Source organism: Felis catus, chromosome C1 (genome assembly GCF_018350175.1).
Source record: "Felis catus isolate Fca126 chromosome C1, F.catus_Fca126_mat1.0, whole genome shotgun sequence".
NCBI lineage: Eukaryota > Metazoa > Chordata > Mammalia > Carnivora > Felidae > Felis > Felis catus.
The window spans coordinates 36,017,625-36,041,515 of NC_058375.1; the positions used below are offsets into that span (position 1 = coordinate 36,017,625).

At 41.1% G+C, this 23,891-nt stretch overlaps 2 protein-coding genes across 9 annotated transcripts in view; one reads left to right on the forward strand and one right to left on the reverse strand.

The window, feature by feature from the left end:
* Positions 1-4,149: 4,149 nt before the first annotated feature.
* NASP (nuclear autoantigenic sperm protein) overlaps positions 4,150-23,891 on the forward strand; it is a 42,763-nt gene continuing 23,021 nt past the window's right edge. For 2 of the 8 annotated variants that reach the window (XM_045035732.1, XM_045035733.1), the window contains exons 1-2: positions 4,591-4,763; positions 13,773-13,790. In XM_045035732.1, coding sequence (XP_044891667.1) covers positions 4,705-4,763; positions 13,773-13,790 — 77 coding nt within the window. In that variant the 5' untranslated portion in view covers positions 4,591-4,704. Of the gene's footprint in view, positions 4,447-4,551; positions 4,568-4,590; positions 4,764-13,772; positions 13,791-23,891 lie in introns of those variants that run through there. The other 6 variants (XM_006934695.5, XM_019836911.3, XM_045035730.1 and 3 more) reach the window with 6 other exon arrangements.
* LOC101092281 (SIN3-HDAC complex-associated factor-like) lies at positions 18,143-21,121 on the reverse strand. Its single transcript, XM_045035737.1, has one exon. The coding sequence runs from the start codon at positions 20,985-20,987 to the stop codon at positions 20,322-20,324; it is 666 nt and encodes a 221-aa protein (XP_044891672.1). The 5' UTR covers positions 20,988-21,121; the 3' UTR covers positions 18,143-20,321.

Consider the following 23,891-nt stretch of genomic DNA (forward strand, 5'->3'; position numbering starts at 1 on the left):
TCTGCTAATTTTTTGTGTGCTTATAATGATTTCTGAGTGACAAGCATTTAAAATTTAACTACAATCATTGACTTATCTCTATCTATTTTGCAATTCTGGTAGTTATTGCTTGATATGTGATAATATATCTAAGATGTTTATTTCTGTCTTATATAACATTTTTTTAAAAGTTTATTTATTTTGAAGGGCGCCTGGGTGGCTCAGTCGGTTGAGCATCCGACTTGGCTCAGGTCATGATCTCACGGTCCGTGAGTTAGAGCCCCGCGTCGGGCTCTGTGCTGACAGCTCAGAGCCTGGAGCCTGCTTCAGATTCTGTGTCTCCCTCTCTCTCTGACCCTCCCCCGTTCATCCTCTGTCTCTCTCTTTCTCAAAAATAAATAAAAACATTTAAAAAATTATTAAAAAAAGTTTATTTATTTTGAGAGAGAGAGAGTGAGCAGGGGAGGAGCAAAGAGAGAGGGAGAGAGAGAATCCCAAGGAGGCTCTGCACTATCAGCACAGAGCCCAATGCGGGGCTTGAACTCATGAACTGCAAGATCATGACCTGAGCTAAAACCAAGAGTCGGACAATCAACAGATTGAGCCACCCAGGTGCCCCTATGTTATATAACATTTTGAGAGTAAGCAGCTTAGAGCTGGTATAGTGGCTCCATGATGCTAGGAACATAGGCTTCTCCTGTATTACTGCTTTGTCATTCCTGGGGCATTGCCCTGATTGACATGGTTGAAGATGGTTCACCAAGTCTTTTTTCTTTTTTTTAAGTTTTATTTTTATTTACTCATTTTGAGAGAGAGAGAGAGAGAGAGAGAGAGAGAGAGAGAGAGAGAACAAGCAGGGGAGGGACAGAGACAGAGGGAGAGAGAATCTCAAGCAGGTTCTTTATTGTCAGTGCAGAAGCCCAATGTGGTGCTCAAATTCATGAACTGTGAGATCATGACCTGAGCCGAGGAAGGAAGCTTAATGCACTGAGCCACCCAGGTGCCCCTCGCTACCAAGTCTTTTGAAAGACCAGCCCCTTCCCTTTGATGTGTCTATCTGGAAGTTGTACATATTGCTTCTGTTCACTTTCCATTAACCAGAATGTCATCATGTGAGTACTACCTCCATGGGACAGTGACAAATAAATATATAAATATATAAATAAAATAAAATAAAAATAAAAAAATAAATATATAAATAAATTAAAATCAGGATTCTGTTACTACTATAGAAAAAGGGGAACATGCATATGGGAAGACAACTAGCTGCCTGTCACAAAGTCTCAACATTTTGAATTTTTTTTTTCAACTTTTTTTATTTATTTTTGGGACAGAGAGAGACAGAGCATGAACGGGGGAGGGGCAGAGAGAGAGAGGGAGACACAGAATCGGAAACAGGCTCCAGGCTCCGAGCCATCAGCCCAGAGCCCGACGCGGGGCTCGAACTCACGGAGCGCGAGATCGTGACCTGGCTGAAGTTGGACGCTTAACCGACTGCGCCACCCAGGCGCCCCTCAACATTTTGTATGTAATCATTTAATCCCTTTTTTTCAATATCCTTCTACTCTCAACCTTCACTCAGTTCAAGTTTTTGTTTTATCCTTTTTTTTTTTTTTGAAGGGTTTTTTGTTTGTTTAATACATCTGAAAAGAATGCATGTACAAAGAATTGAGACATGTGAAAGCATTGGTTCAACACTAATGAATCTACAAGAATTAGGATTTGGGGAAGGCGGAGAAGATTACCTAAACATTTTTAAAAATTGGGAACTGCAACCAAAATAAGCAGATAAAATCCCCATTAACACTTATGAAGAATCTTCATAAGACTCCATTTTTTTTTACTAAACTAGAGAGCCTTAACTAGCTACTCTAGGGTTCCTCCTATGCAAAACAGAAATAAGGGGATTCCCCTGACTGGTCCCCACGTTGTTAAATGTCCTCCCCACCCCCACCTGCACCCCCAGTTTCTTCATGAAGCAGATCTGTCTCCATCCTCCAACTTGAAAGAGGATGTGCATCATTCCACAGACATCTGTCTTCTAGCACCACCCCTCACACTTCCTCGATCTACCAGGTCTCTGGCTGTGTTTTAGGAACACCGTATCATATACTACTAAGCTGGACATCTACCTAAGCATGTAAGACAATGACTGACAGGGAAGAAAACATGTTTTTTAATTACGTACTCAATCCATTTGGTGTATTTCAAAAGGTGCAATACTTTTCTTCATTTATCAATGAATGAAGTTAGAAATTAACTTCAAAAAAAAAATCAGCAAATGGCAAACAAATTTCCTTGAAAGTCACGGTCACATATAGAGTGCATCCTAGAAAAGAGGAGGGGCAAGACAGGTTCCACCCGCTTTCATGAGTTTCATCAAGTACTAGACCTATTCAAGGGTGGAGAGAAAGGCAACTTTCAAAAAGGAGTATGTTATTAAATGAGGCATTTACTATACTCCTTCCTAAGAGCACCAGGTGGGGGACAAGTGTTCTAAACTAGCTCTAGGAAGTGGAATGTGGAGTCAGTCCATCCTCCTCCCCTTAAGGGCTGTCCAATGGTTACTGAATTTAAAAAACATGACTAAATAAAAACAAACCCCACACACACTACCCCCCCCAAAAAAAGAACAAAAACAAAAACAAAAAGAACAAAAACAAAAACAAAACCCCTAAATGTCCCAGATTATTCTCCAGAGTGGATGGAGGCCCGGGAGCAGCTTCAACAGCCCAAATTGGTCTGTTACAGAGTCATCACAAGCATGCCTTGCTTTTAAACAAAAACAAAAACAAAAACAAAAATTTTTTTTGAAACAACAGAACAAAAACTAGTACTAACCACTTTTCTGCCAATAAACAATTACTCAAATTAACTAGTACTGAGAGGGGGAAGGGGACCATACCTGTGGGCCTTGTCTCACACAAGTGCATGTGGGTAGGTGCAGGGCATTTGTCATTATTGCAAAAACGAATTTTAATTTTTAATTTTTAGTTTGATTTAACATTGCTTTTAGTACGATGCTGACACCAGCTGTGTGGAAAGGGCTCTGGAGATGTTCATAGCAGCACACACCTGCGGGTCTTCTTCGGTTCTGGAGGCTCCAGGGCAGCCAATACTGCTTCGTCAAATACATTCTTTAGGCCTTTCTGTGCGAGTGCAGAACACTCCACATACTTGACCGCCTTCAGGTCACGGGCCAGCTTTTCAGCAGTCTCTGGAGTGATAGGCTTCTGTTTGTTCTTGGCAAGTTTCTCAATCGTAGAGGGGTCATCTCGGAGATCAATTTGGGTCCCAACAAACAAGAAAGGAGTCTTTGGACAGTGGTGAGTTATCTCAGGCACCCACTTCTCCTTCACATTTTCAAAAAAAAATTTTTTTTTTTCAACGTTTTATTTTATTTTTGGGACAGAGAGAGACAGAGCATGAACGGGGGAGGGGCAGAGAGAGAGGGAGACACAGAATCGGAAACAGGCTCCAGGCTCTGAGCCATCAGCCCAGAGCCTGACGCGGGGCTCAAACTCACGGACCGCGAGATCGTGACCTGGCTGAAGTCGGACGCTTAACCGACTGCGCCACCCAGGCGCCCCACCCGCCCCCCCCTTTAAAGTGTATTTATTTTGAGAGGGGGTAGGTGGGGAGGAGCAGAGAGAGAGAATCCCAAGCAGGCTCCACACAGTCAGCGTGGGAGCCGGATGCGGGCTCGAACTCCCCAATCATGAGATCACGACATGAACCGAAATGGAGAGACCGATACTTAGCCGAGCCACCTAGGCGCCCCCTCTGAACCTTGGCTTCTATTTCTACCAAATGGGGCTGATAATCCCGATCTCACCAGTAGTGTTGTTAAGATTTAATAAAAACGGCTAACATCTTTCAAAGTGCCTAAAGCAAAGTACTCTTTTCGTACTGTGCAAACGACAAACGGTAGCTCCGAGTGGAGGAAAAGAGCTGGGAGAGTTCAACTAGCCAGATTTGGAGTCTGGGTAGGGCTAAGAGGATTGCGTCAGGGGATTGGGCCAGCTGAAGGGGGGCGGGCCCAGAGGGAGGAGCCAGTCGCCAACACCCGCAGCCCTGACTTTGAATCCAGCGCGGTAGTTTCAGCAGTAGCCAATCCTAGGGTAGTATTTTCTTGCATCATTGTTGCTGAGGTTCAGAGCCACGAGTCTCTTACCGAAATCAGTTCTGGACGTTGCTGCTGTACCCATGCTCGGTTCTTTCGCGTCCATCCGTTAGGACTGAGAGGACGGATAGAAAGTTTCGTTCACCTTTCGGAGTATCTGGGCCAGAAAGAGACCCTCGGTTACTCTCTTCAAACATGCAGAGCAGCACCAGCTTCCCCTTCTGTGAAAGTCGCTGGCCGACGCCCAGTCAGGAGTTGTAATACCAAGATTCCAGTTCTTCTTACGCGACTTGCTAGAGAAGCAGGAAGTTACTTTTTGGGGAGAAAGCTGGCAAGGGAGGAAGGTACCCCGTTGAAAACGACGGCGAGAGAGGGCGTGTCCTTGGACTGGACTGGAGCAGAGTCCTGGCCCTTTAAACTCGAAGGGGCGGATCCGGAAGTGGAAGGGCGGGGCGAAGGGCTCTGGTATATATAGGGGTCCAGCCGCGCGGGGTCTCCAATCTGCCATTTTCTGTCCCTGAATAGGTTTCTGGCTTTCCAAATTCCCTCTGTTTTCCTCACAGATTCTGTTCTGCCCGCTGGTCCACCACCTCAGGGGAACGATGGCCGCAGAGTCCACAGCCACTGCCGCCATCACCGCGGAGCTGGTTTCCGCCGACAAGTAAGCGGGACTGTAGAGAGCTTGAGGCACTGGCCAGTACACGGGGAGGGGGTGGTGGACGGGGGCTCCCCCGGAGGGACAGACCCGTGAGAGGGAGGACTTGCCTCTCAGTGAGCAACCGTCGCAGTTTGGAGAGACCGGCACTGTGGAAACCCACCTCTTGCAGAGAACCTCGAGCATTAGCGGTAACGCAAGTCGGCTGGCGCCCCCTGCCCCGCTTCTCGCGGCCGCCATCTTGCCGGGGGCAGCGGCGGCTGCTCCATCGCCTGCCCCTCTCCTTCCTCCCCCGGCCCGGGGCTATCTTTGAGGAGGCGGGGCCACAGCGTGCTGGTCTGTGTTTAAGCTCCTACTGTCCTCCCACTCTTGGCTCGTGTCTTCAGTAGGGTCCCCAAACAAACCGGGAAAATAACTCAAGAGATTTGGCGCCAAAAAAAAAAACCCTCTGCATGAGGAGGGAGGCCGGTCCGGTGGGCTCTGAGGGGGCGGGGCCTGCGGGGCGGGGCTTGCGCGGGAGCGTTCCCTTCCCTCTAGCTCTGGAGCAGGGGGCGGGGTCCTGAGGAGGCGGGAAAACTCCATTGTTTCGGGCTGTGCGGCTCGCGGAGAACCTCCAACTTCCGCGGTGTGGCGCGGTGAAGCTTGTTTTCCACCGTCTATTCGCTCGCCTCGTGTCCTCCTACTTAGCTGTCCTCGTTCTTAGGCCTGTGATGGAGAGCATAGTGTCTCTTTAGGCTTCAAGAGTTGTCCAGAGACTTGGCTGCTAGGGAGGGATTTTTATGGCGACACACAGCATCTTCACCTAGCACTGCGTGGAGCTCCCCTCACTTTCAGAAGTGTTTGGTTGCTAGGTGAATGGACTGTAATATGCGCGACTAGCAGTAGGAGGCTTGAATAAAAGATATATGATTGCTTTGAAAATGGCACAGTGCTCGTCAGGTGTAAGGTATTTCTTGAAACGTGAAAGGGAACACTCCATTAATTCGAGGGAGCAAGTGCTTTTCATCTAGTAGGTCTCACTTTTCAATTATCCTTCGTTTCTTAGGGGCCTGGTCTTATAGTTTTCCTTCTCTTCTGCACTTTAAAAGTAAGCTTTCTCCACTATAAAGAGAAAGGTTGCTGTGAGGTTCTGTAGGCTTAGACTACACTAACTACACTGTACTAGCAGTACAGTCAGTTACTAGAGATTTACGTATCTCTATCATGCTACCTACCACTTTTTGGTTGTCTTTCCCTTCAGAACCATGTTCATGTTGAGGAGTGGTTCCCAAACCAGCATCAAAATCACTTGGAAACTCTTGGAAAGTACAATTTTAGTTTCAAGCTCCGTTTTCAGCCTCTTCATTGATTTACTAGGACTGAAATAACTTAAGCTTTGTGAGTCGTGTGGTATCTTTTTTTTTTTTTTTTTTTTTTAAAGGATCTTACTTCAGATTCTCAGGAGACCCATGTTATGGTGCCCTAGACAGCTCTAGCAATCATTCCACTTAGAGGGATCCTTGCCCTCTACAATACTTAATAAAAGCTGTATGGGTTTTGTTTTGAGATAAAATTATGCAATGAATATGGATTGCAGATTTCCAGATGTTATCAGTGTTTGGCAAAGTTGGTAGTGAACTGGTCTGCGGCTTCCTGGAAGGTCATACCCAGAGAAAGTACTCATGTGCCACCAAAAAGGAAAATATAAGTTCTTCCTATCATAAGTTGCAAACTAAAACCGACCAATTGTAATAAGTGCTTTTCTTTCTTTAAAAAAATTTTTTTTTAATGTTTTATTTATTGTTGAGAGAGAGAGAGAGAGAGAGAGAGACAGAGCATGAGCGAGGGAGGGGCAGAGAAAGAGTGGGACACAGAAGCCGAAGCAGGCTCTAGGCTGGGAGCTGTCAGCACAGAGCCCGACGTGAGGCTCGAACTCACAAACCGCGAGATCATGACCCGCGAGGAAGTTGGATGCTTAACTGACTGAGCCAGCCAGGCACCCCTGTAATAAGTGCTTTTCTGAGTGTTTTTATTTGATCCATGTAAGTATGCTATGAAATAGTTATCTTTTATTGATAAGAAAAATCAAGGTTAGAGTGGTGAAATAATTTCCAAATTAGTAAGTGGCAGTCTGGGTTAAATCCCAGTATTTCCTTTTTTATTCCATCATTACTCCTAGAAAAACCTGAGTAAATTCCATGAAAACCTAATTAGCTAATCTGAGGGAACAGTAAAGATGGCATTTCTCAGTTACACAAGTTGGTGAGGCTTTTCAGAGGTAAAATGTCTAAAGGTTAAATTTAAAGGGGTAGGTAAAGAAAAGGAGTTTAGACTTTCATATGATGCACTTTATAATTTTTTAAAAATGTTTATTTTTGAGAGAGAGGGCAACAGGATCCGAAGCAGGCTCTGTGCTGATAGAGTCCCACTGTGGGGCCTGAATTCACAAACCATGAGATATGACCTGAGCCAAAGCTTAACCGACTGAGCCACCCAGGCACCCCTATAATTCTGATATAACTAAAAGAATAAGAACATGTATAACTTTTAAACCAGTAGAGAGGAGAAGTGGAATGAGAAAAAGACTTAGTTCAGAGTTGATTTTGATACCAACTTCATTGCTTAAGTAGAGAGATGTTGGGCCACAATTTTGTCACCTGTAAAAAGCTTCAATTTGGCCTCTCTCCCCTCATGCCATTTAAACGTTGCTGGGTGGGTGCCTGGGTGGCTCAGTCGGTTAAACGTCTGACTTCGGCTCAGGTCATGATCTCACGGCTGGTGGGTTCCAGCCCCGCATCAGCCTCTGTGCTGACAGCTCAGAGCCTGGAGCCTGCTTAGGATTCTGTATCTCCCTCCTTCTCTCTCTGCCCCCTCCCCACTCACACTCTGTCTCTTAGTCTCTTAAAAATAAATAAACAAAACATTGCTAAAGGTAACCAGTGACTAAGTGCTAAATCAGTCCTTGCCCTTATTACCTTTCTAACCAGTTCTTAATCTTTTTGTTACAAAAAGTAAAGAATATAGCAGTTTGTAACGGTAAAAAGGAAAGAAAGCTCAGAAGGGAGTCTTTGTGATGCACTGAATTTTGGCTTAGCTGTTGTATAATTCCTGGGCTGCTTATTTGTTGCTTGAGAAGAGAGATGTCAAAATAATAATTAGGTGGTTTAGCTCAATAATCTTCAAAGTTCTGGGTTTTTTTTATTTCCACAAGTGATTCGTTTCATTTATGTTGGTGTGGTGGTTATGTTAGTGCTTAGTATTTTGCTGTTTAAAATAAAATAACCGGGGTGCCTGGGTGGCTCAGTTGGGTAAGCGTCTGACTTCAGCTTGGGTCATGAGCTCACGGTTTGTGAGTTTGTGAGTTCGAGCCCCCCATCAGGCTCTGTGCTGACAGTTTGGAGCCTGGAGACTGCTTTGGGTTCTGTGTCTCTGCCCCTCCCCCGCTCACGTTCTGTCTCTATCTCTCAAAAATAAATAAAAATGTTAAAAAAAATTTTAAATAAGATAATCTTGTGAGTTAGCTTTATGGACTTATGATGAATTAATGTCATAATTTGTGTGACAGATTTAGCCAGAACACCTGAGTACCTATTTTTCAGTGGGGTGGAGGGAGTTAAGTATATTAGCTCAAGTATGTAAGTGGGAAAAGAGCCCTTCTGGTGAATCTGGGGGGAAAAGGCAACAAACTATTCTTAGATTTGTTTTAGATGAATTCTGTTATTTGGTAATTCTGCTATTTCCTTTTTTGAGGTGAGGACAGAAAAATAAATGGAGTAAGTGTGTTGAAATTATTTCTGAATAAGAGCATCACCTTGTATTCTTAAGACAATTTAGGGGAGCTTGGGTGACTCAGTCAGTTGAGTGTCTGACTTCAGCTCAGGTCATGATCTCATGGTTTGTGGGTTGGAGCCCCAAGTTGGGCTCTGTGCTGACAGCTCAGAGCCTGGAGCCTGCTTCAGATTCTGTGTCTCCCTCTCTCTGCCCCTCTGTTTGTGCCCAGTCTCTCCCCTCTCTCAAAAATAAATAAACATTAAAAAAAATTTTTTTTTAAAGTATACTTCTGGACACCTGGCTGGCTCAGTACAGAGCATGCAACTCTTGATCTCTGGTGGTGAATTCAAGCCCTATGTTGGATGTGGATACTACTTAAGTAAAAAATTTTTTTAAAGATAAAAACTACATTTATCATGATGAACACTGAGCAATGTATGTATAGAATTGTTGAATCACTGTATTATACACCTGAAACTAATATAACACTGTTAATTGTACTGGAATTAAAATTCTTTAAAATAAATTTAAAAATTTTAAATGAAGTCCACCTTAAAGATTACACACAAAAAAACTGGTAAAACTAATGAACAAATTTTGCAAGGTTTTGTTTCTTTAAGATTTTATTTTTATATAATCTCTATATCCAACGTGGGGCTCCAGCTTACAACTCCCAAGATCGAGTGCATCCTCTACTGACCAGTGAGGTTGCCCCTGCAAAGTTTTAGGATACTAAATCAACACAAAAATCAGTTCTGTTTGGGGGCACCTGGCTGGCTCAGATGTTGGAGCATGCAACTCTTGATCTCAGGGATGTGAATCCAAGCCCCACGTTGGGTGTACAGATTATTTAAAAGTAAAATCTTAAATCAGGGCACCTGAGTGGCTCAGTCAGTTGAGTGTCAGACTCTTGATTTCAGCCCAGATCATGATCTCAGGGTCCTGAGTTCAAGCCCCACATTGGACTCCATGCTAGTCATGGAGCCTACTTAAAAAAAAAAAAAAAAATGAGTTATGCATTTATATAATAACAAATGATCTGGAAAGTTAACAGTTCATTTAAAATAGCACCAGGGGTGCCTGGCTCAATCAGTTAGTTAAGCATCTGACTTTGGCTGTGCTGGTAGCTCAGAGCCTGGAGCCTGCTCCAGATTCTGTGTCTCCCTCTCTGCCTCTCCCCTGCTTGCACTCTGTCTCTCTCTTTCAAAAATAAGTAAACGTTAAAAAAATTTTAAATAACATCCAAGGGTTAGATACTAGGTATAAGCCTGACCAAAGAGGTGAAAAACTTATACAAACTTTTGTAATAAAAACTACAAAATGGGCGACTGCATGGCTCAGTGGGTTGAGCGTCCAACTCTTGATCTTGGTTCAGGTCATGATCTCATGGTCTTTAGATCCAGCCCCACATTAGGCTCTGCGCTGACAGTGCAGATTCCGCTTGGGATTCTCTGTCTTTGCCCCTCCCCTACTCACTCTCTCTCTCTCTCTCTCTCTCTCTCTCTCTCTCAAAATAAGTAAACATTAAAAAAAAGTCTGAACCTGCAATGGAAAGTTTAGTTAGAAGATGGAAGTCAGGTCTTGATTATTCAAAATTATTTTATTGATTGTAGATCCCTGCTTTTTAATTTTACATAGTTTTTTTTTTTTTTTTTAAGAATTAGTTCTGAGGTAAAAGTACAAGCAAGGCAAGTCATTCAACTTAAAAAAAAATTTACCAGCCCGTTTTTCAGTATATTTTACTGAAGTGTAACATACTACAAAAAGTACACAAATGGAAAACGTACACAAATGGAAAACTTTGTGAGTTTTCACAAAGGAAAATTAAAAACAAAACACTGTGGAACCCAGAAATCCCCCTTTTAATCCCATCACTCCCATCAAGAATAGCTCTTCTGATTTCTAACATACTTGTTTTGCCAGTTTTTAAAAAAAGCATTTATCTATTTTGAGAGATATAGATCGAGAGAGAGAATCCAATCCCAAGGAGGTTCCATGCTGTCACTGCGGAGCTCTACATGGGGCTCAGGCTTGATATACGAAGGGTGAGATCATGACCCCAGGCAAAATCAAGAGTCTGATGCCTAGCTGACTGAAATAAATGGTATTATGTACTGTATGTAGTAATGTCTTTTTTTTTTAAATTTATTTTTAGTTTTATTTTTTAATGTTTATTATTGAGAGACAGAGTGTGAGCAGGGGAGGGGGCAGAGAGAGAGGGGGAGACACAGAATCCAAAGCAGGCTCCAGGCTCTGAGCTGTCAGCACAGAGCCCAAGGTGGGGCTCGAACTCACAAACTGCAAGATCATGACCATGACCCGAGCTGAAGTCGGTTGCCCAACCAACTGAGCCACCCAGGTGCCCCGATAATGTCTGGTTTTCTTTTATTCAACTTTGTGAGAATTGTTCACATTACATACTGTTTCAGTGATTTCTGCTGTATATTGCTTCACTGTATGAATATGTCCTACTTTATCCATTCTATCATAGGCAGACGTTGAGCTTACATTTATGTGTAAGGGTACCTTAAAATCTAGAGTGGATGATAGATGATAATAAATTTCTATGATGACTAGGTATCTGGAAAACTGTATTGTTTCTGGTTGCCACTGTGGGCCCTGGTTTTTCCCATTTCTCATGGTGGCAGTAGTGGGGGAGATTCTGCAAGTTAAGATTTCATTCTTTTAGAAGAATTTTGTGAAGCAGTTTTCTTGTCTCCCAGGTTATAAGCATATTTCCCCTATATTTACTGATCATTTGTTTCAGTTACTAGAGGTACTGTGGTTAAGGAGAGAGAAGAGGTGGTGTGCCTGGGTGGCTCAGTCGGTTAAGCATCTGACTTCAGCTCAGGTCATGGTCTCGTGGTCGGTGGGTTCCAGCCCCGCGATGGGCTCTGTGTTGACAGGGTGAAGCCTGGAGCCTGCTTTGGATTCTGTGTCTCTCTCTGCCCTTCCCCCGCTCTCTCTCTCGCTCTCTCTCTCTCTCAAAAGTAAACGTTAAAAAATTTAGAAAAAGAGAAGAGGTCCGTCTTGTCATGTCAGATGGAGTCTCCACTACTGGACTATAGACTGTGAATACATAGATTCGAGAATGTCAGTGATAAAATGTATGCAGATGATAGTCTTCATTTACCCATTTTAAGGTGAAAGTAACTGGGTGATTAATTTAGACTGCATGGTCAGATATTGCCATTATGAGATATGAATGACAAGGAGCAGCTATATGAAGATTCTAGTACAGAAACTTTATTCATAGAAATAAGGATAGCAGAAAATAGGGTTAGCAGGTTGGTAATTTTGGCGTGGTGGAGAAAGGTCTGTTTCTGTTTGCTTAGTGAAGTGTGGGGCAAGTTCTGTTTTGAAGCAAGGAGGAATGTAGTATGATGTAGGACATTTGAAGAAGAAATAGTCATTATGGAGAGTGGGAAAAAAACACATAGGGGATGTGTGGTAGGATTGCCATTGTTGTCTCTGTTTTGGGTTTGTGGCCAAGAATGTAGTGTTAGGGTGGGGGGGGGGGTGCAGAGAGAGAATCTTAAGCAGACTCCATGCTCAGCGTAAAACTAGATATGGGGGCTCGATTCCTCGACCTTGGCATCATGACCTGAGCTGAACTCAAGAGTTGGATGCTTGAGGCGCCTGGGTGGCTCAATCAGTTAAGTCTCTGACTTTGGCTCAGGTCACAGTCTTAGGGTTTGTGGGTTCAAGCCCCACGTCTGTCTCTGTGCTGACAGCTCAGTCCGGAGCCTGATTCAGATTCTGTGTCTCCCTCTCTGTGCTCCTCCCCTGCTTGTGTGCGTGTTCTCTTTCACTTTCTCTCTCTCTCTCTCTCTCTCTCTCTCTCTCTCTCTCTCTCTCTCTCTCTCTCAAAAATAAACTTAAAAAAGACAAAGAGTTGGACGCTTAACCGACTGAGCTACCCATGCACCCCTGTGGCCAAGAATTTAAAATGATCCCATTCAGTACTGTTGTATGTTTTCTTAGAATGTTCATTCAGATGCTTGGCAATAACAGACACAAAATAGATGGTTAGGGGGTTGAGACCTCCCTCTTGTGGAACTTAAAGGTTTTATACAAGAAAAGTCTGAATATAGTACAGTGTCTTCATAGGGGGTTTATATTAAAAAACATCTTGAAGATAACCATTGGAGATTCCCCCCTTCCCCCCCCCCCCCGAATATTTAATTGTTCAGCAGCAATTACCTATTTGGTCTCTTGATGCTTCCCCTTTCCCCTCACATGGCAGCATCTCTTGCGTTCAAACGTCCTAACATGAATGCATTTAAAAACCATTACTCCATCATACATCTGTTTAGCTTCTTCCAATTGAGAGCCAAACTTCTTTAGACAAGAATCTGCCTTCCTAGATCCCCTTTTCTTCCTTTCTGTTTAACCATTTAGCAGATATATTTAATATACAGTAAAACCTTAGATTGTGAGTGACTTGTTCTGTGAGTGTTCTGCAAGACGAGCAAACATTTCTAATAAAATCTAACTTGATAAATGAGTAATGTCTTGCAATACTAATAGTATGTGGTGCTGAATGTCACATCACAATTGAACCAATGGTTCTTCTCTCACTGCGGGATTATGGGTGATTGTCTCCTATGCTCAGATGCTTGGTCTCAGGCTGTGGTATTTGGCAGAGATCAGTGATTTTTTTCAGAACATTGGAAGGTACCCCACACCTGGCACTACTGTATTTTTTGTCACTTCAAAGCACCTATGGACAGTCCTTTGCTTTTCAACACAAGAGTAAGCTCAGGAATGATTTGCTTCATTCTAGGTCAGGCTGCCTGCAGATATAGACCCTTTCCTGTGCTGCCTTATTCCCAGTTACATTTAAAAAAAAATTTTTTTTAATGTTTATTTATTTTTGAGAGAGACAGAGACAGAATGTGAGTGGGTTAGGAGCAGAGAGAGAGGGAGACATGGAATCCAAAGCAGGCTCTAGGCTCCAAGCTGTCAGCACAGAGCCTGATGTGGGGCTCGAACTCACAAGCTGTGAGATCATGACCTGAGCCCAAGTCGGACACTCAACCAACTGAGCCACCCCAGTGCCCCTTGCCAGTTACGTTAAATACAGTATATGACAAGAGTTTATTAATTAATACTGTCCTGTAGTCACCATCTGTGCCAGTGTATACACTGGCCCCTATGCAGGAGAAGAATCCATTGAACCAGTAGATAACTGATTCTGTTCGTCATAGCGACAGTCATCCTATACAATAATAATCCTCCTCTCTCTTCTCTCCTTCACACCAGCCATGAAGATTTTCAAAGGTAAGTGAAGGTTAATACGTTTATTTTTCTTTATTATTTTGCATTACAGTATTAACTTATTTTGTATGAATATTTTTGGGATGTACAACAAATCATCTGAGTTTCCATTGTTTCTTATGGGGAAATTCGCTTTGATATACAAGTGCTTTGGGTTATAAGCATGTTTCTTGAATAAACTATGCTCACAAACCAGGATTTTACCATATATTTTAATGTGTTAGGTTTTAGAGATACAAAGATGAATTCAGAGTCTCAGTTTTTGGTCATCATACACAATCTAATAGGGCAGGTATGCAGTGAGTATACACGTTAGTTCAGCTTGTATCAGTCCAGCTTCTTTCCCTTCATGCCTTCTAAACATTACTAAAAGTAATCATTGATTGTCTACATGCTAAATTAGTCTTATTCTTAGCTTTTTACTTCTTAACTTTTTTGCTGCAGCTGATACCAGTCATTACCTCCTAATTTTATTTCCCTTTGATACTACCTCTATTCCTTACCTCTGTTTCATTGTTGATAATTGCTGTTATTGATTTGTTATATGTCAAGCCTTGAATGAAGTACTTTATGAACTTTCTCATTTGATTTTCAAAACAAACCCTAGGAGTTAGGTACTATTAATTATAGTTGATGAAACTGAAGCACCTCACATGCTAAGTGGCAAAGTCACTTGCCCTAATCCTACTCTAGTGATTCAGAATTGGTCACTTATTTTAACAAATACTGACTAGGTGCCAGACCTTGTGCCTGGTACTAGTATACAGCTAGAATGAGAGAGGATGTTTTTCCTTAAAGCTTAATCCTCTTGCACAGTACAGAAAGTCAATAGGCAATTGAAATATACTATGAAGTGTGATAGGGTCATATAGGTTACTAAATCACTTATTTACTTAGATAAGTAATTTCTCTGTAAAATAGGAGCATTGCCATCTGCCACAGGTTTTGTTTTTGGTTTTTGTGAGAGGATTAAATGAAAATGAATAGGTGCTGCATGTATTATGTTTGGCAGTCAAATGTTTGCTCTGAATTGCCTATTGGATGTTATCCGTTTAGTTGTTCGATAAGCACTTCAAAATCAACTTGTCTTAAAACCTAAGTCTTCCAATTTTCACTAATGTTCTTGTACCTTATTTTGGTTGGATAGCACTCCCAGCCCCAGAAATAAGAATTCTGGGCTCTCTCCTTTTCTCATTTCCAGACAGTTACCAATGTTTAGTAGTGTGGTGTTCTATAACAGAATTTAGAAATGTTAAGCTTAGAGGGCCAGATAAAAATAAGTAATGGCAGGGGGCTGCTGGCTAAGTTGATTAAGCATCTGACTCTTTATTTTTTTTATTATTTTTTTTAATGTTTATTTATTTTTGAGAGAGAGAGCTCAAGAAGGGAAGGGCCAGAGAGAGAGGGAGACACAGAATCTGAAGCAGGTTCCAGGCTCTGAGCTGTGAGCACAGAGCCCGATGCGGGGCTCGAACTCATGAACCTTGAGATCATGACCTGAGCCGAAGTCAGACGCTTAACTGACTGAGCCACTCAGGCGCCCCAGCATCTGACTCTTTATTTTGAGTCAGGTCATGATCTCACAGTTTGTGAGTTCAAACCCAGAATTGGCTCTGTGCTGACGGCGCAGAGCCTGCTTGGGATTCTCTGTCTCCCTCTCTCAAAAAGAAGTAAACATTAAAAAAAAAAAAAAAAAAAAAAGTGATGGGGATTGTAGTACATTCTCCTTCCTTAAAGTGAGTGGTCACTATTTAGCTCCAGCTGATTGTGTGAGAAGGTAAGGCCATATTGGCAGATATCAGATTTTTAAGAAATATTTTAATTTTTAATAGAAAATACATTCCTGATTCAAAATCCATAAGGAATGTTATACAGTGAAATGTCCTTCTACCCCTTATTTTCTAGTCACATAGTTTTTCTTCTCAAGTGGGAATTTATTATATGTTCCTCAATGACAACCTTCTGCATATAAAAACAAATGGTATGTAGTTATTAATTCTACATTGTTGTATAAATGGTAGCCTATTTGACACATTTCTAAACATTTAGCAATATGTCTTGGAGATCATTCATCAGGGCATAGTTACCTTAAATTTTCCTTAATTTTTTTTTTTTAATTTATTTTTGAGACACAGAGAGACAGAGCATGAACAGGGGAGGGTGAGAGAGAGAGGGAGACACAGAATCTGTCAGCACAGAGCCCGATGAGGGGCTCGAACTCACGGACTGTGAGATTATGACCTGAGCCAAAGTCGGATGCTCAACCGACTGAGCCACCCAGGCACCCCTACTTAATTTTTTTTTTTAATTTTATTTATTTTGAGAGAGAGTGGAAGGGCCGAGAGAGAGGGAGAGAGAGAGAATCCCAAGCAGGCTCTGCACCATCAGTGCAGAGTCCAATGTGGGGCTCAAACTCACGAACTGTGAGATCATGACCTGAGCTGAATGAAGTTAGACACTTAACTGAGTGAGCCACCCAGGCTCCCCTTAACTTTTTATGACTGCCCTGTATTCTATTCTGTGGGTATCTCCTAACAAATTTGCTATTGATAGACATTTGAGTTGTTTCCAGTATTATTACAAATAGTGCTACAGTGAATACCTTGTAATAAACCATGGACTAGTATATCTGTAGGGTGATTTATTGTTATTTTTACTTCAAAAAATTTTAATTCCAGTGTAATTAACCTACAGTGCTATATCAGTTTTAGGTGTAGCAGTTTAGGTGTAGCAGTGAATATAGCAGTTCAATTCTATACATTACTCAGTGCTCATCACGATCAGTGTACTCTCAATCCCCTTCACCTATTTCACCCTCCCCACCCCCCCACCTTCCCTCTGGTAACCATCAATTTGTTCTCTATAGTTAAGAGTCCAGTTTTTTGATTTGTCTCTTTTTTCTTTGTTCATTTGTTTTGTTTCTTAAATTCCACATAAGACTAAAATGTTACTTGTTTTTCTCTGACTTATTTCACTTAGCATTATACCCTCTAGATCCATCCATGGTGTTGTAGATGGCAAGATCTTGCTTTTTCTTTTATTTTGAGAGAGAGAGAGAGCGAGCAAGCACACAAGCAGGGGAGGGGCAGAGAGAGAGGGGGAGAGAGAATCCCAAACAGGCTCCTGCACTGTCAGTGCAGGGCCCAGGGTGGGGCTCGAACTCAGGATTTGTGAGATCATGATCTGAGCTGAAATCAAGAGTTGGATGATTAACCGACTGAACCACCCAGGCACCCCAAGATCTTGCTCCCTTTTTTTTTTCTTTAAGTTTTATTTATTTATTTTGAGAGAGAAAATGAGTGGGAGTGGCAGAGAGAAATCCCAAGTAGGCTCGCAGAGCCCGATGTGGGGGAGACCCGCAAGATCATGACCTGAGCTGAAACCAGGAGTTGGGGGCTTAACTAACTGAGCCATCCAGGCACCAGGATCTTGCTCTTGTTTATGGCTGAGTAATATTCCATTATGTATATGTGCCACATCTTTACCCATTAAGATTAGGTTTAAAGAAATTGAGATATAATTGACAGTAGTTTCAGGTGTACAACATAGCAATCCAACATTCGTACATATTACCAAATGATCACCATGGTAAGTCTAGATAGGACTTTTTTTTTTTTCCAGTTTTAAACTAGCTCTTATAAAAATGGGCAATGTGTTTAAAAGATTCTGGGCTTAGAAATGGTGGATTGAAGGTGATAATGCAAGCACAAATAGCAAGACAATAGCAGAATTGACCCTTTTATAGTTTGTATTCCTAGCTCTTTGTTAGCCACATTAGGTTGAAAACAATGGTTGTCAGTAGTAAACCCATTAGCAGATACTTTGAAAATAAACTGTTCAAGATAATGTTGTGTTGTTTTGTTTTGTTTTGTTTTTAAGTAAGCTCTTGGCCCAATGTGGGGCTTGAACTCACCACCCAGGATCAGGAGTTGTTTGCTGTACTGACTGAGCTAGCCAGGTGCCCTAAGATAATATTGATCTGTTAACAAATGAGAAAGTAACTGTTTTTCAAAAGATACATGCTATGGAGAGAGTTGTTTGTATGTTTGTTTATTTTTTTATTTATTTTTAAATTTATATCCAAGTTAGCATATAGTGCAATAATTATTTCAGAAGTAGATTCCAGTGATTCATCCATCCCTTATGTATAAATAACACCCAGTGCTTGGCCCAACAAGCACTTAATGCCCCTTACCCATTTAGCCCATCCCCACCCACCCACAACCCCTCCAGCAACCCTCAGTTTGTTCTCTGTATTTAAAAGTCTTTTGTCCCCCTCCCTGTTTTATTAATTAATTAATTAATTAATTAATGTTTTATTATTTATTTTTGAAAGAGAGCACGAGCAGGGGAAGGGCATAGAGGGAGGGAGACAGAATCTGAAGTAGGCTCCAGGCTCCAAGCTGGAATGAAAAGATCCAGAGATGGGGTTCAAACCCATGAAGTGTGAGATCATGACTTGAGCTGATGTCTGATTCTTAATCGACAGACACCCTGCCCCTCCCTGTTCTTCTTTTTGCTTCCCTTATGTTCATCTGTTTTGTATCTTAAATTCCTCCTATGAGTGAAGTCGTAGGCCATTTTCTTTCTCTAATTTTTTTTTTTATTTTCTAGTAAGACTAAATTTATTCAATACCCTAGTAAAAGTTTTGATTGTAAGTATCCAACAGTATAAAAAGTACAAAACAGATTTGTAGATTTCTAATATATTAATACAAAGTGCATGACTACATATAGTACATCCTACAGGCAAAGAGGTGGAAGGGGAAAAAGAAGGCTGTGGTTGAGGTCTGGTAATAAATAAATACAGAAGTAGAGATGATCATATTATAGTATATTCTACCACAATACTGTAGCCAAAATGTACCAAAAAAAAAAAAAAAAAACCATTTGGAAACAACAGGAGGAATATGATAATGGCTGGGACTCTTGTAATTCACCTCAGAGGCTGTGGGAGAGCCAACCCAACTCATGGTGTAATCTGTGCATATGGTGGCTTGTAGTTTTTGCCATAAGGAAGAAATATAAAATTTTAAGTTTAGATTAAGAATTATAAAACTATATGGTGCCCGTAAAAAATGGCTCACTCCTTACTGTTATTTATACTATCTAATTTTTAAAATCCAGTTTTAAAAATAATCACTGAGTCATGTTATTATAAGGTAGGCAAATGATCCTCCCTAATTATGAGAGGTCTGAACCGGTGATAGGTTATTCCTGAACGTTTAGAAAAGAGGCAATGACAGTACTTTGGTTTGGGTTCAGGTACAAAGGCCTCAAATGAAGATTTTGGAATCAAAGAGCTCCGTGTTCAGGATGCATCATCTAACATCTCAATGTTCACAAAGCCTGACTAAAAGAAGTCAAACCTAAACCAGCCCACTCAGCATTAACACACACCTCTTTTCTTTTAGAATTTTACTTTAATATAGAGTGGAAAAAAAAAAAACAAAACAAAAACCCCAGACCCTAATAGGTTAAAACCAGTCAAACAACCCCAACTCACTCTACACAGACAAAACCTTCACAAAGGTCAACTGAAGTAATCCAGAGCTAAAACTGAATTGCACAGATTTTCAATGAAGTCACCAGTCATGTAACACAAACAAAAGTCAATTATTTACACACTAGGCAAGCCCTCTAAGAAATGTGCCCCAAGCAGCATTAACCTTTGTTTTTTGTATGTGCCATCCTGAAGACGTGCACATTTTTTTTAGATAATTCAACATTTTTAATAGAATGTGATCTCTACCATGCGGTAATGCTTTGGTTCTCTTCATTTAGGATTGCTCATCCTAAAACTTGACATTTCCCCAGAGGAGCTTTGATTCTGCTTTAGAAGTTTCAATATAGATTAAAATCTTTATCAAAAATGAATATGGAGGGAGGTGACAGAGGATGCAACATATACACTCAAGTTACCTCTCTGTATGTTTAGAAACTACTCCTTCGAGGCATTTGCACCAGAGAGCTTAGTCTGTCCTGCTTAATATTCAGTAGTACAGGTTTGAATCATCAGAACCTTGGCAAGACCTTAAATTATTGACAACTACCTCTTGGGGCAAGTCCATGTTACTGAGTTATGACAAATTTATTATCATGAAGGAAAACAAGTATAGCCAGCCATCTTAAAAATGCCCAACACTGCTTCTCAATATAGAAAGACTAAAACTACATACGTTTATCATACAACAAATCCCATCTCTGTCCCCTGAAATTCCCCTAGATTCATTCATTAGAAGGGGATTAAAAAAAAAAAAAAGACTTAAAGAGCACTTTACAGCAGCATCAGCTTTCCTGTGAAATACTCAGCATCTTAAATATTATGTATACTTTTTTTCTTTTAGTAAGCTAGACACTGGCTTCAGAGTTTGTGGAACTGGAGGAGAAATAACAACCCATTCAGAACTATTCTAGAAAGTGTCTTTTGGCAGAATAGCAGGTATCCAAGTTAAAAATAGGAGGGTTTTGTTGCTTTGTTTTCTTTCCAAAATTTAAATTGTTTTTTTTGTTCCCCTTCTACCTAAACCTCAGTCACCACTCCTGAGTGGAGATGGGCAGAGGCTCTGGCCCCTGCTCCTCCAGCTTCTCAGCAGCTGCTTTCTTATTGTTGCAGCAAGGCTTGAATAGATGTATGTCAATGAGAACTTCTCCAAAACGGCCTTTATAGATAATCCCACAACGTATTTTCTGTCTTTTCCAGTATGTGAGATCTAAAAAGGAAAAAACTGGCGTTCTGTTAGAGCCAGAAGCCATCTCTGTATCTGAGCCATCATCTGACTGGTTACTATAACAAGGAGACTGAGCTGGGGAGGCACTTGAGGTGGTACTGTGAGCATCAGAATTGTGACGTTTGAATTCCTTCTGTAGTTTACTGATTTGGTTGCTTTTTATCATGTTTCCAGATAAAGTTTTCACTTTCTTTGATTTCAATGTTGTCTTCAGACTGGGTCCTGCCCTTGCATCTACCACATGATTCCAGTTTTTTTGTGATCCTGCTGGCAATTTCTTCCATCTTTTCACAAGCAGGACACAGGCATTACAGATGTCTCCTGAACCAGTCTCATGCGACCCAAAAGAGCTCTGGAAATCCTTTTCATAGCATTTACTGTCAGTGAATCGAGAACTGGAGGACTTAGCTCTGCAAATACAGCAGCCCTCTATACTTCGGTACATCTTTGGCTTGTGAAAACCAAACATCTTTTCTTCTGGGCAATAGTCTTCCAAAATCCTGTCTTTTTCTAATTTTGCTTAGCATAACACCCTCTAGCTCCATCCATGTAGTTGCAAATGGCAAGGTTTCATTCTTTTTGATTGCCTAGTAATACTCCATTGTGTGTGTGTGTGTGTGTGTGTGTGTGTGTGTGTGTGTACACCCCACATCTTGATCCATTCATCGGTCAGTGGACATTTGGGCTCTTTCCATACTTTGGCTATTGTTGATAGCGCTGCTATAAACATTGGGGTGCACATGTCCCTTTGAAACAGCACACCTGTTTCTACCTACTAGTGCAATTGCTGGGTCGTAGGGTAGTTCTATTTTTAATTTTTTGAGGAACCTCCATACTGTTTTCCACAGTGGCTGCACCAGTTTGCATTCCCACCAGCAGTGCAAAAGAGATCCTCTCTCCCTGCATCCTCGCCAACATCTGTTGTTGCCTGAGTTGTTCATTTTAGCCATTCGGACTGGTGAGAGGTGGTATGTCATTGTGGTTCTGATTTGTATTTCCCTGATGATGAGTGATGTTGAGCATTTTTTCATGTGTCAACCATCTGAATGTCTTCTTTGGAGAAGTGTCTATTCCTGTCTTTTGCCCATATCTTCAGTGGATTATTTGTTTTTTGGGTGTTGAGCTTGATAAGTTCTTTATGGATTTTGGATACTGACCCTTTATCTGATATGTCGTTTGCAAATATCTTCTCCCATTCTGTTGGTTGCCTTTTAGTTTTGCTGATTGTCTCCTTTGCTGTGCAAAAACTTTTTATTTTGATGAAGTCCCAATAGTTTGTTTTTGTTTTTGTTTTTCTTGCCTCTGGAGACATGTTGAGTAAGAAATTGCTGCTGCCGAAGTCAAAAAGGTTTTGCCTGCTTTCTCCTTGAGGATTTTGATGGCTTCCTGTCTTACATTTAGGTCTTTCATCCATTTTGAGTTTATTTTTGTATATGGTGTAAGAAAGTGGTCCAGGTTCATTTTGCTGCATGTCACTGTCCAGTTTTCCCAGTACCATTTGCGGAAGAGAGTGTCTTATTTCAATGGATATTCAATTCCTGCTTTGTCAAAGATTAGTTCGCCATACGTTTGTGGGTCCATTTCTGGGTTCTCTATTCTGTTCCATTGATCTGAATGTCTGCTTTTGCGCCAGTACCATACTGTCTTGATTACAGCTTTGTAATACAATACATTTTGAAGTCCGGGATTGTGATGACTCCGGTTTCGGTTTTCTTTTTCAGGATTGCTTTGGCTATTGGGTCGTTTCTGGTTCCCTGCAAATTTTAGGATTGTTTGTTGTAGCTCTGTGAAGAATGCTGGTGTTACTTTGATAAGGATTGTATTGAATGTGTAGATGGCTTTGGGTAGTGATGACGCTCTAACAATATTTGTTCTTCCAATCCAGGAGCATGGAATATTTTTCCTGTGTGTGTGTGTGTCTTCAATTTCTTTCATAAGCTTTCTATAGTTTCCAGTGTGTAGATTTTTCACCTTTGGTTAGAGCTGACAGCTCAGAGCCTGGAGCCTGCTTTGGATTCTATGTGTCTCTCTTTCTCTCTTTCTCACCCTCCCCTGCTCACTGTCTCTCTCTCAAAAAAAAAGTTTTAAAAAATAAAGATATTATTTATATTTATAAATATACATAATTTATTATATATATTTTAAAATATATAAATATATAAAATATAAAATTTATATAAATATAAATAAAGATATATTTACAATCCTCATTTACTGTTGTCAATGCTTTTTATTTATGTATATACAAACTTCTTTTTTTGGGTGTGTAGATCCAAATTTCTACCCGGTATTATTTTTTCTCTGTCTAGACTTCTTTTAGTATTTTTTTCATGAAGAGGATTTATTTCTTGTATTTGAAAGATACTTCATTAGCTACAAAATAGGTTGATATTTTTTTGTGTTTTGCCCACCCCTCCCCCTCCCCCATTTTAGAGATCTGACTACTATGTTTTGGCTTACATTGTTTCTAACAAGTTATCATTCTTAAATTTGTTACTCTGATTATACAAGTCTCCTTTTTTTCCTTTTGCCTGATTTTTATTTTTTTTCCCCTCATCACTGGTTTTCTGAAACTTTTAAAAAAGACTTATTTTTGGGGTGACTGGGTGGCTCAGTTGGTTAAGCATTTGACTTCAGCTCAGGTCATGATTTCGCAGTCCATGAGTTTGAGCCCCGCGTCTGGCCCTGTGCTAACAGCTGGGAGCCCTGGAGCCTGCTTCGGATTCTATGTCTCCCTCTCACTGCCCATCCCCTGCTTATGCTCTGTCTCTGTCACTCTCAAAAATGAATAAATGTTAAAAAAAAAATTTTTTTTAAAGACTTATTTTTAAATAATTCCTACACCCAGCGTGGGTCTGGAACCCACAACCCTGAGATTAAGAGTTGCATGCCATACCAACTGAGCCAGCCACAAGTCCTTTTAGCAATTTATGAAATGCTTTGGTGTGTGTTTTTTCATATTTCTTTTGCTTGGGGTTTGTTTTTTGGATCTGAGATTTATACTTTTCATCAAAACTGGCAAGTTTTCTGCCATTGTTTATTTTGTAAACTTACTGCTTATTGTTTTTATTGTGTTTGTTTTGGTTTTGCCATCATTTAAGTATTTTCCTCCATTCCTTTAAATATTTCCTTTCCCGGGGCGCCTGGGTGGCTCAGTCGGTTAAGCAGCCGACTTCGGCTCAGGTTATGATCTCACAGTCAGTGAGTTCAAGCCCCGCGTCTGGCTCTGCTGACAGCTCAGAGCCTGGAGCCTGTTTCAGATTCTGTGTCTCCCTCTCTCTGACCCTCCCCCGTTCATGTCTGTCTCTCTCTGTCTCAAAAATAAATAAACGTTAAAAAAAATTAAAAAAAAAAATTTCCTTTCCCATCCATA

Excerpts from the sequence above, each read along its gene's own strand:
- LOC101092281 (XM_045035737.1), bottom strand. The coding sequence starts at position 20,987 with ATGTTTGGTTTTCACAAGCCAAAGATGTACCGAAGTATAGAGGGCTGC.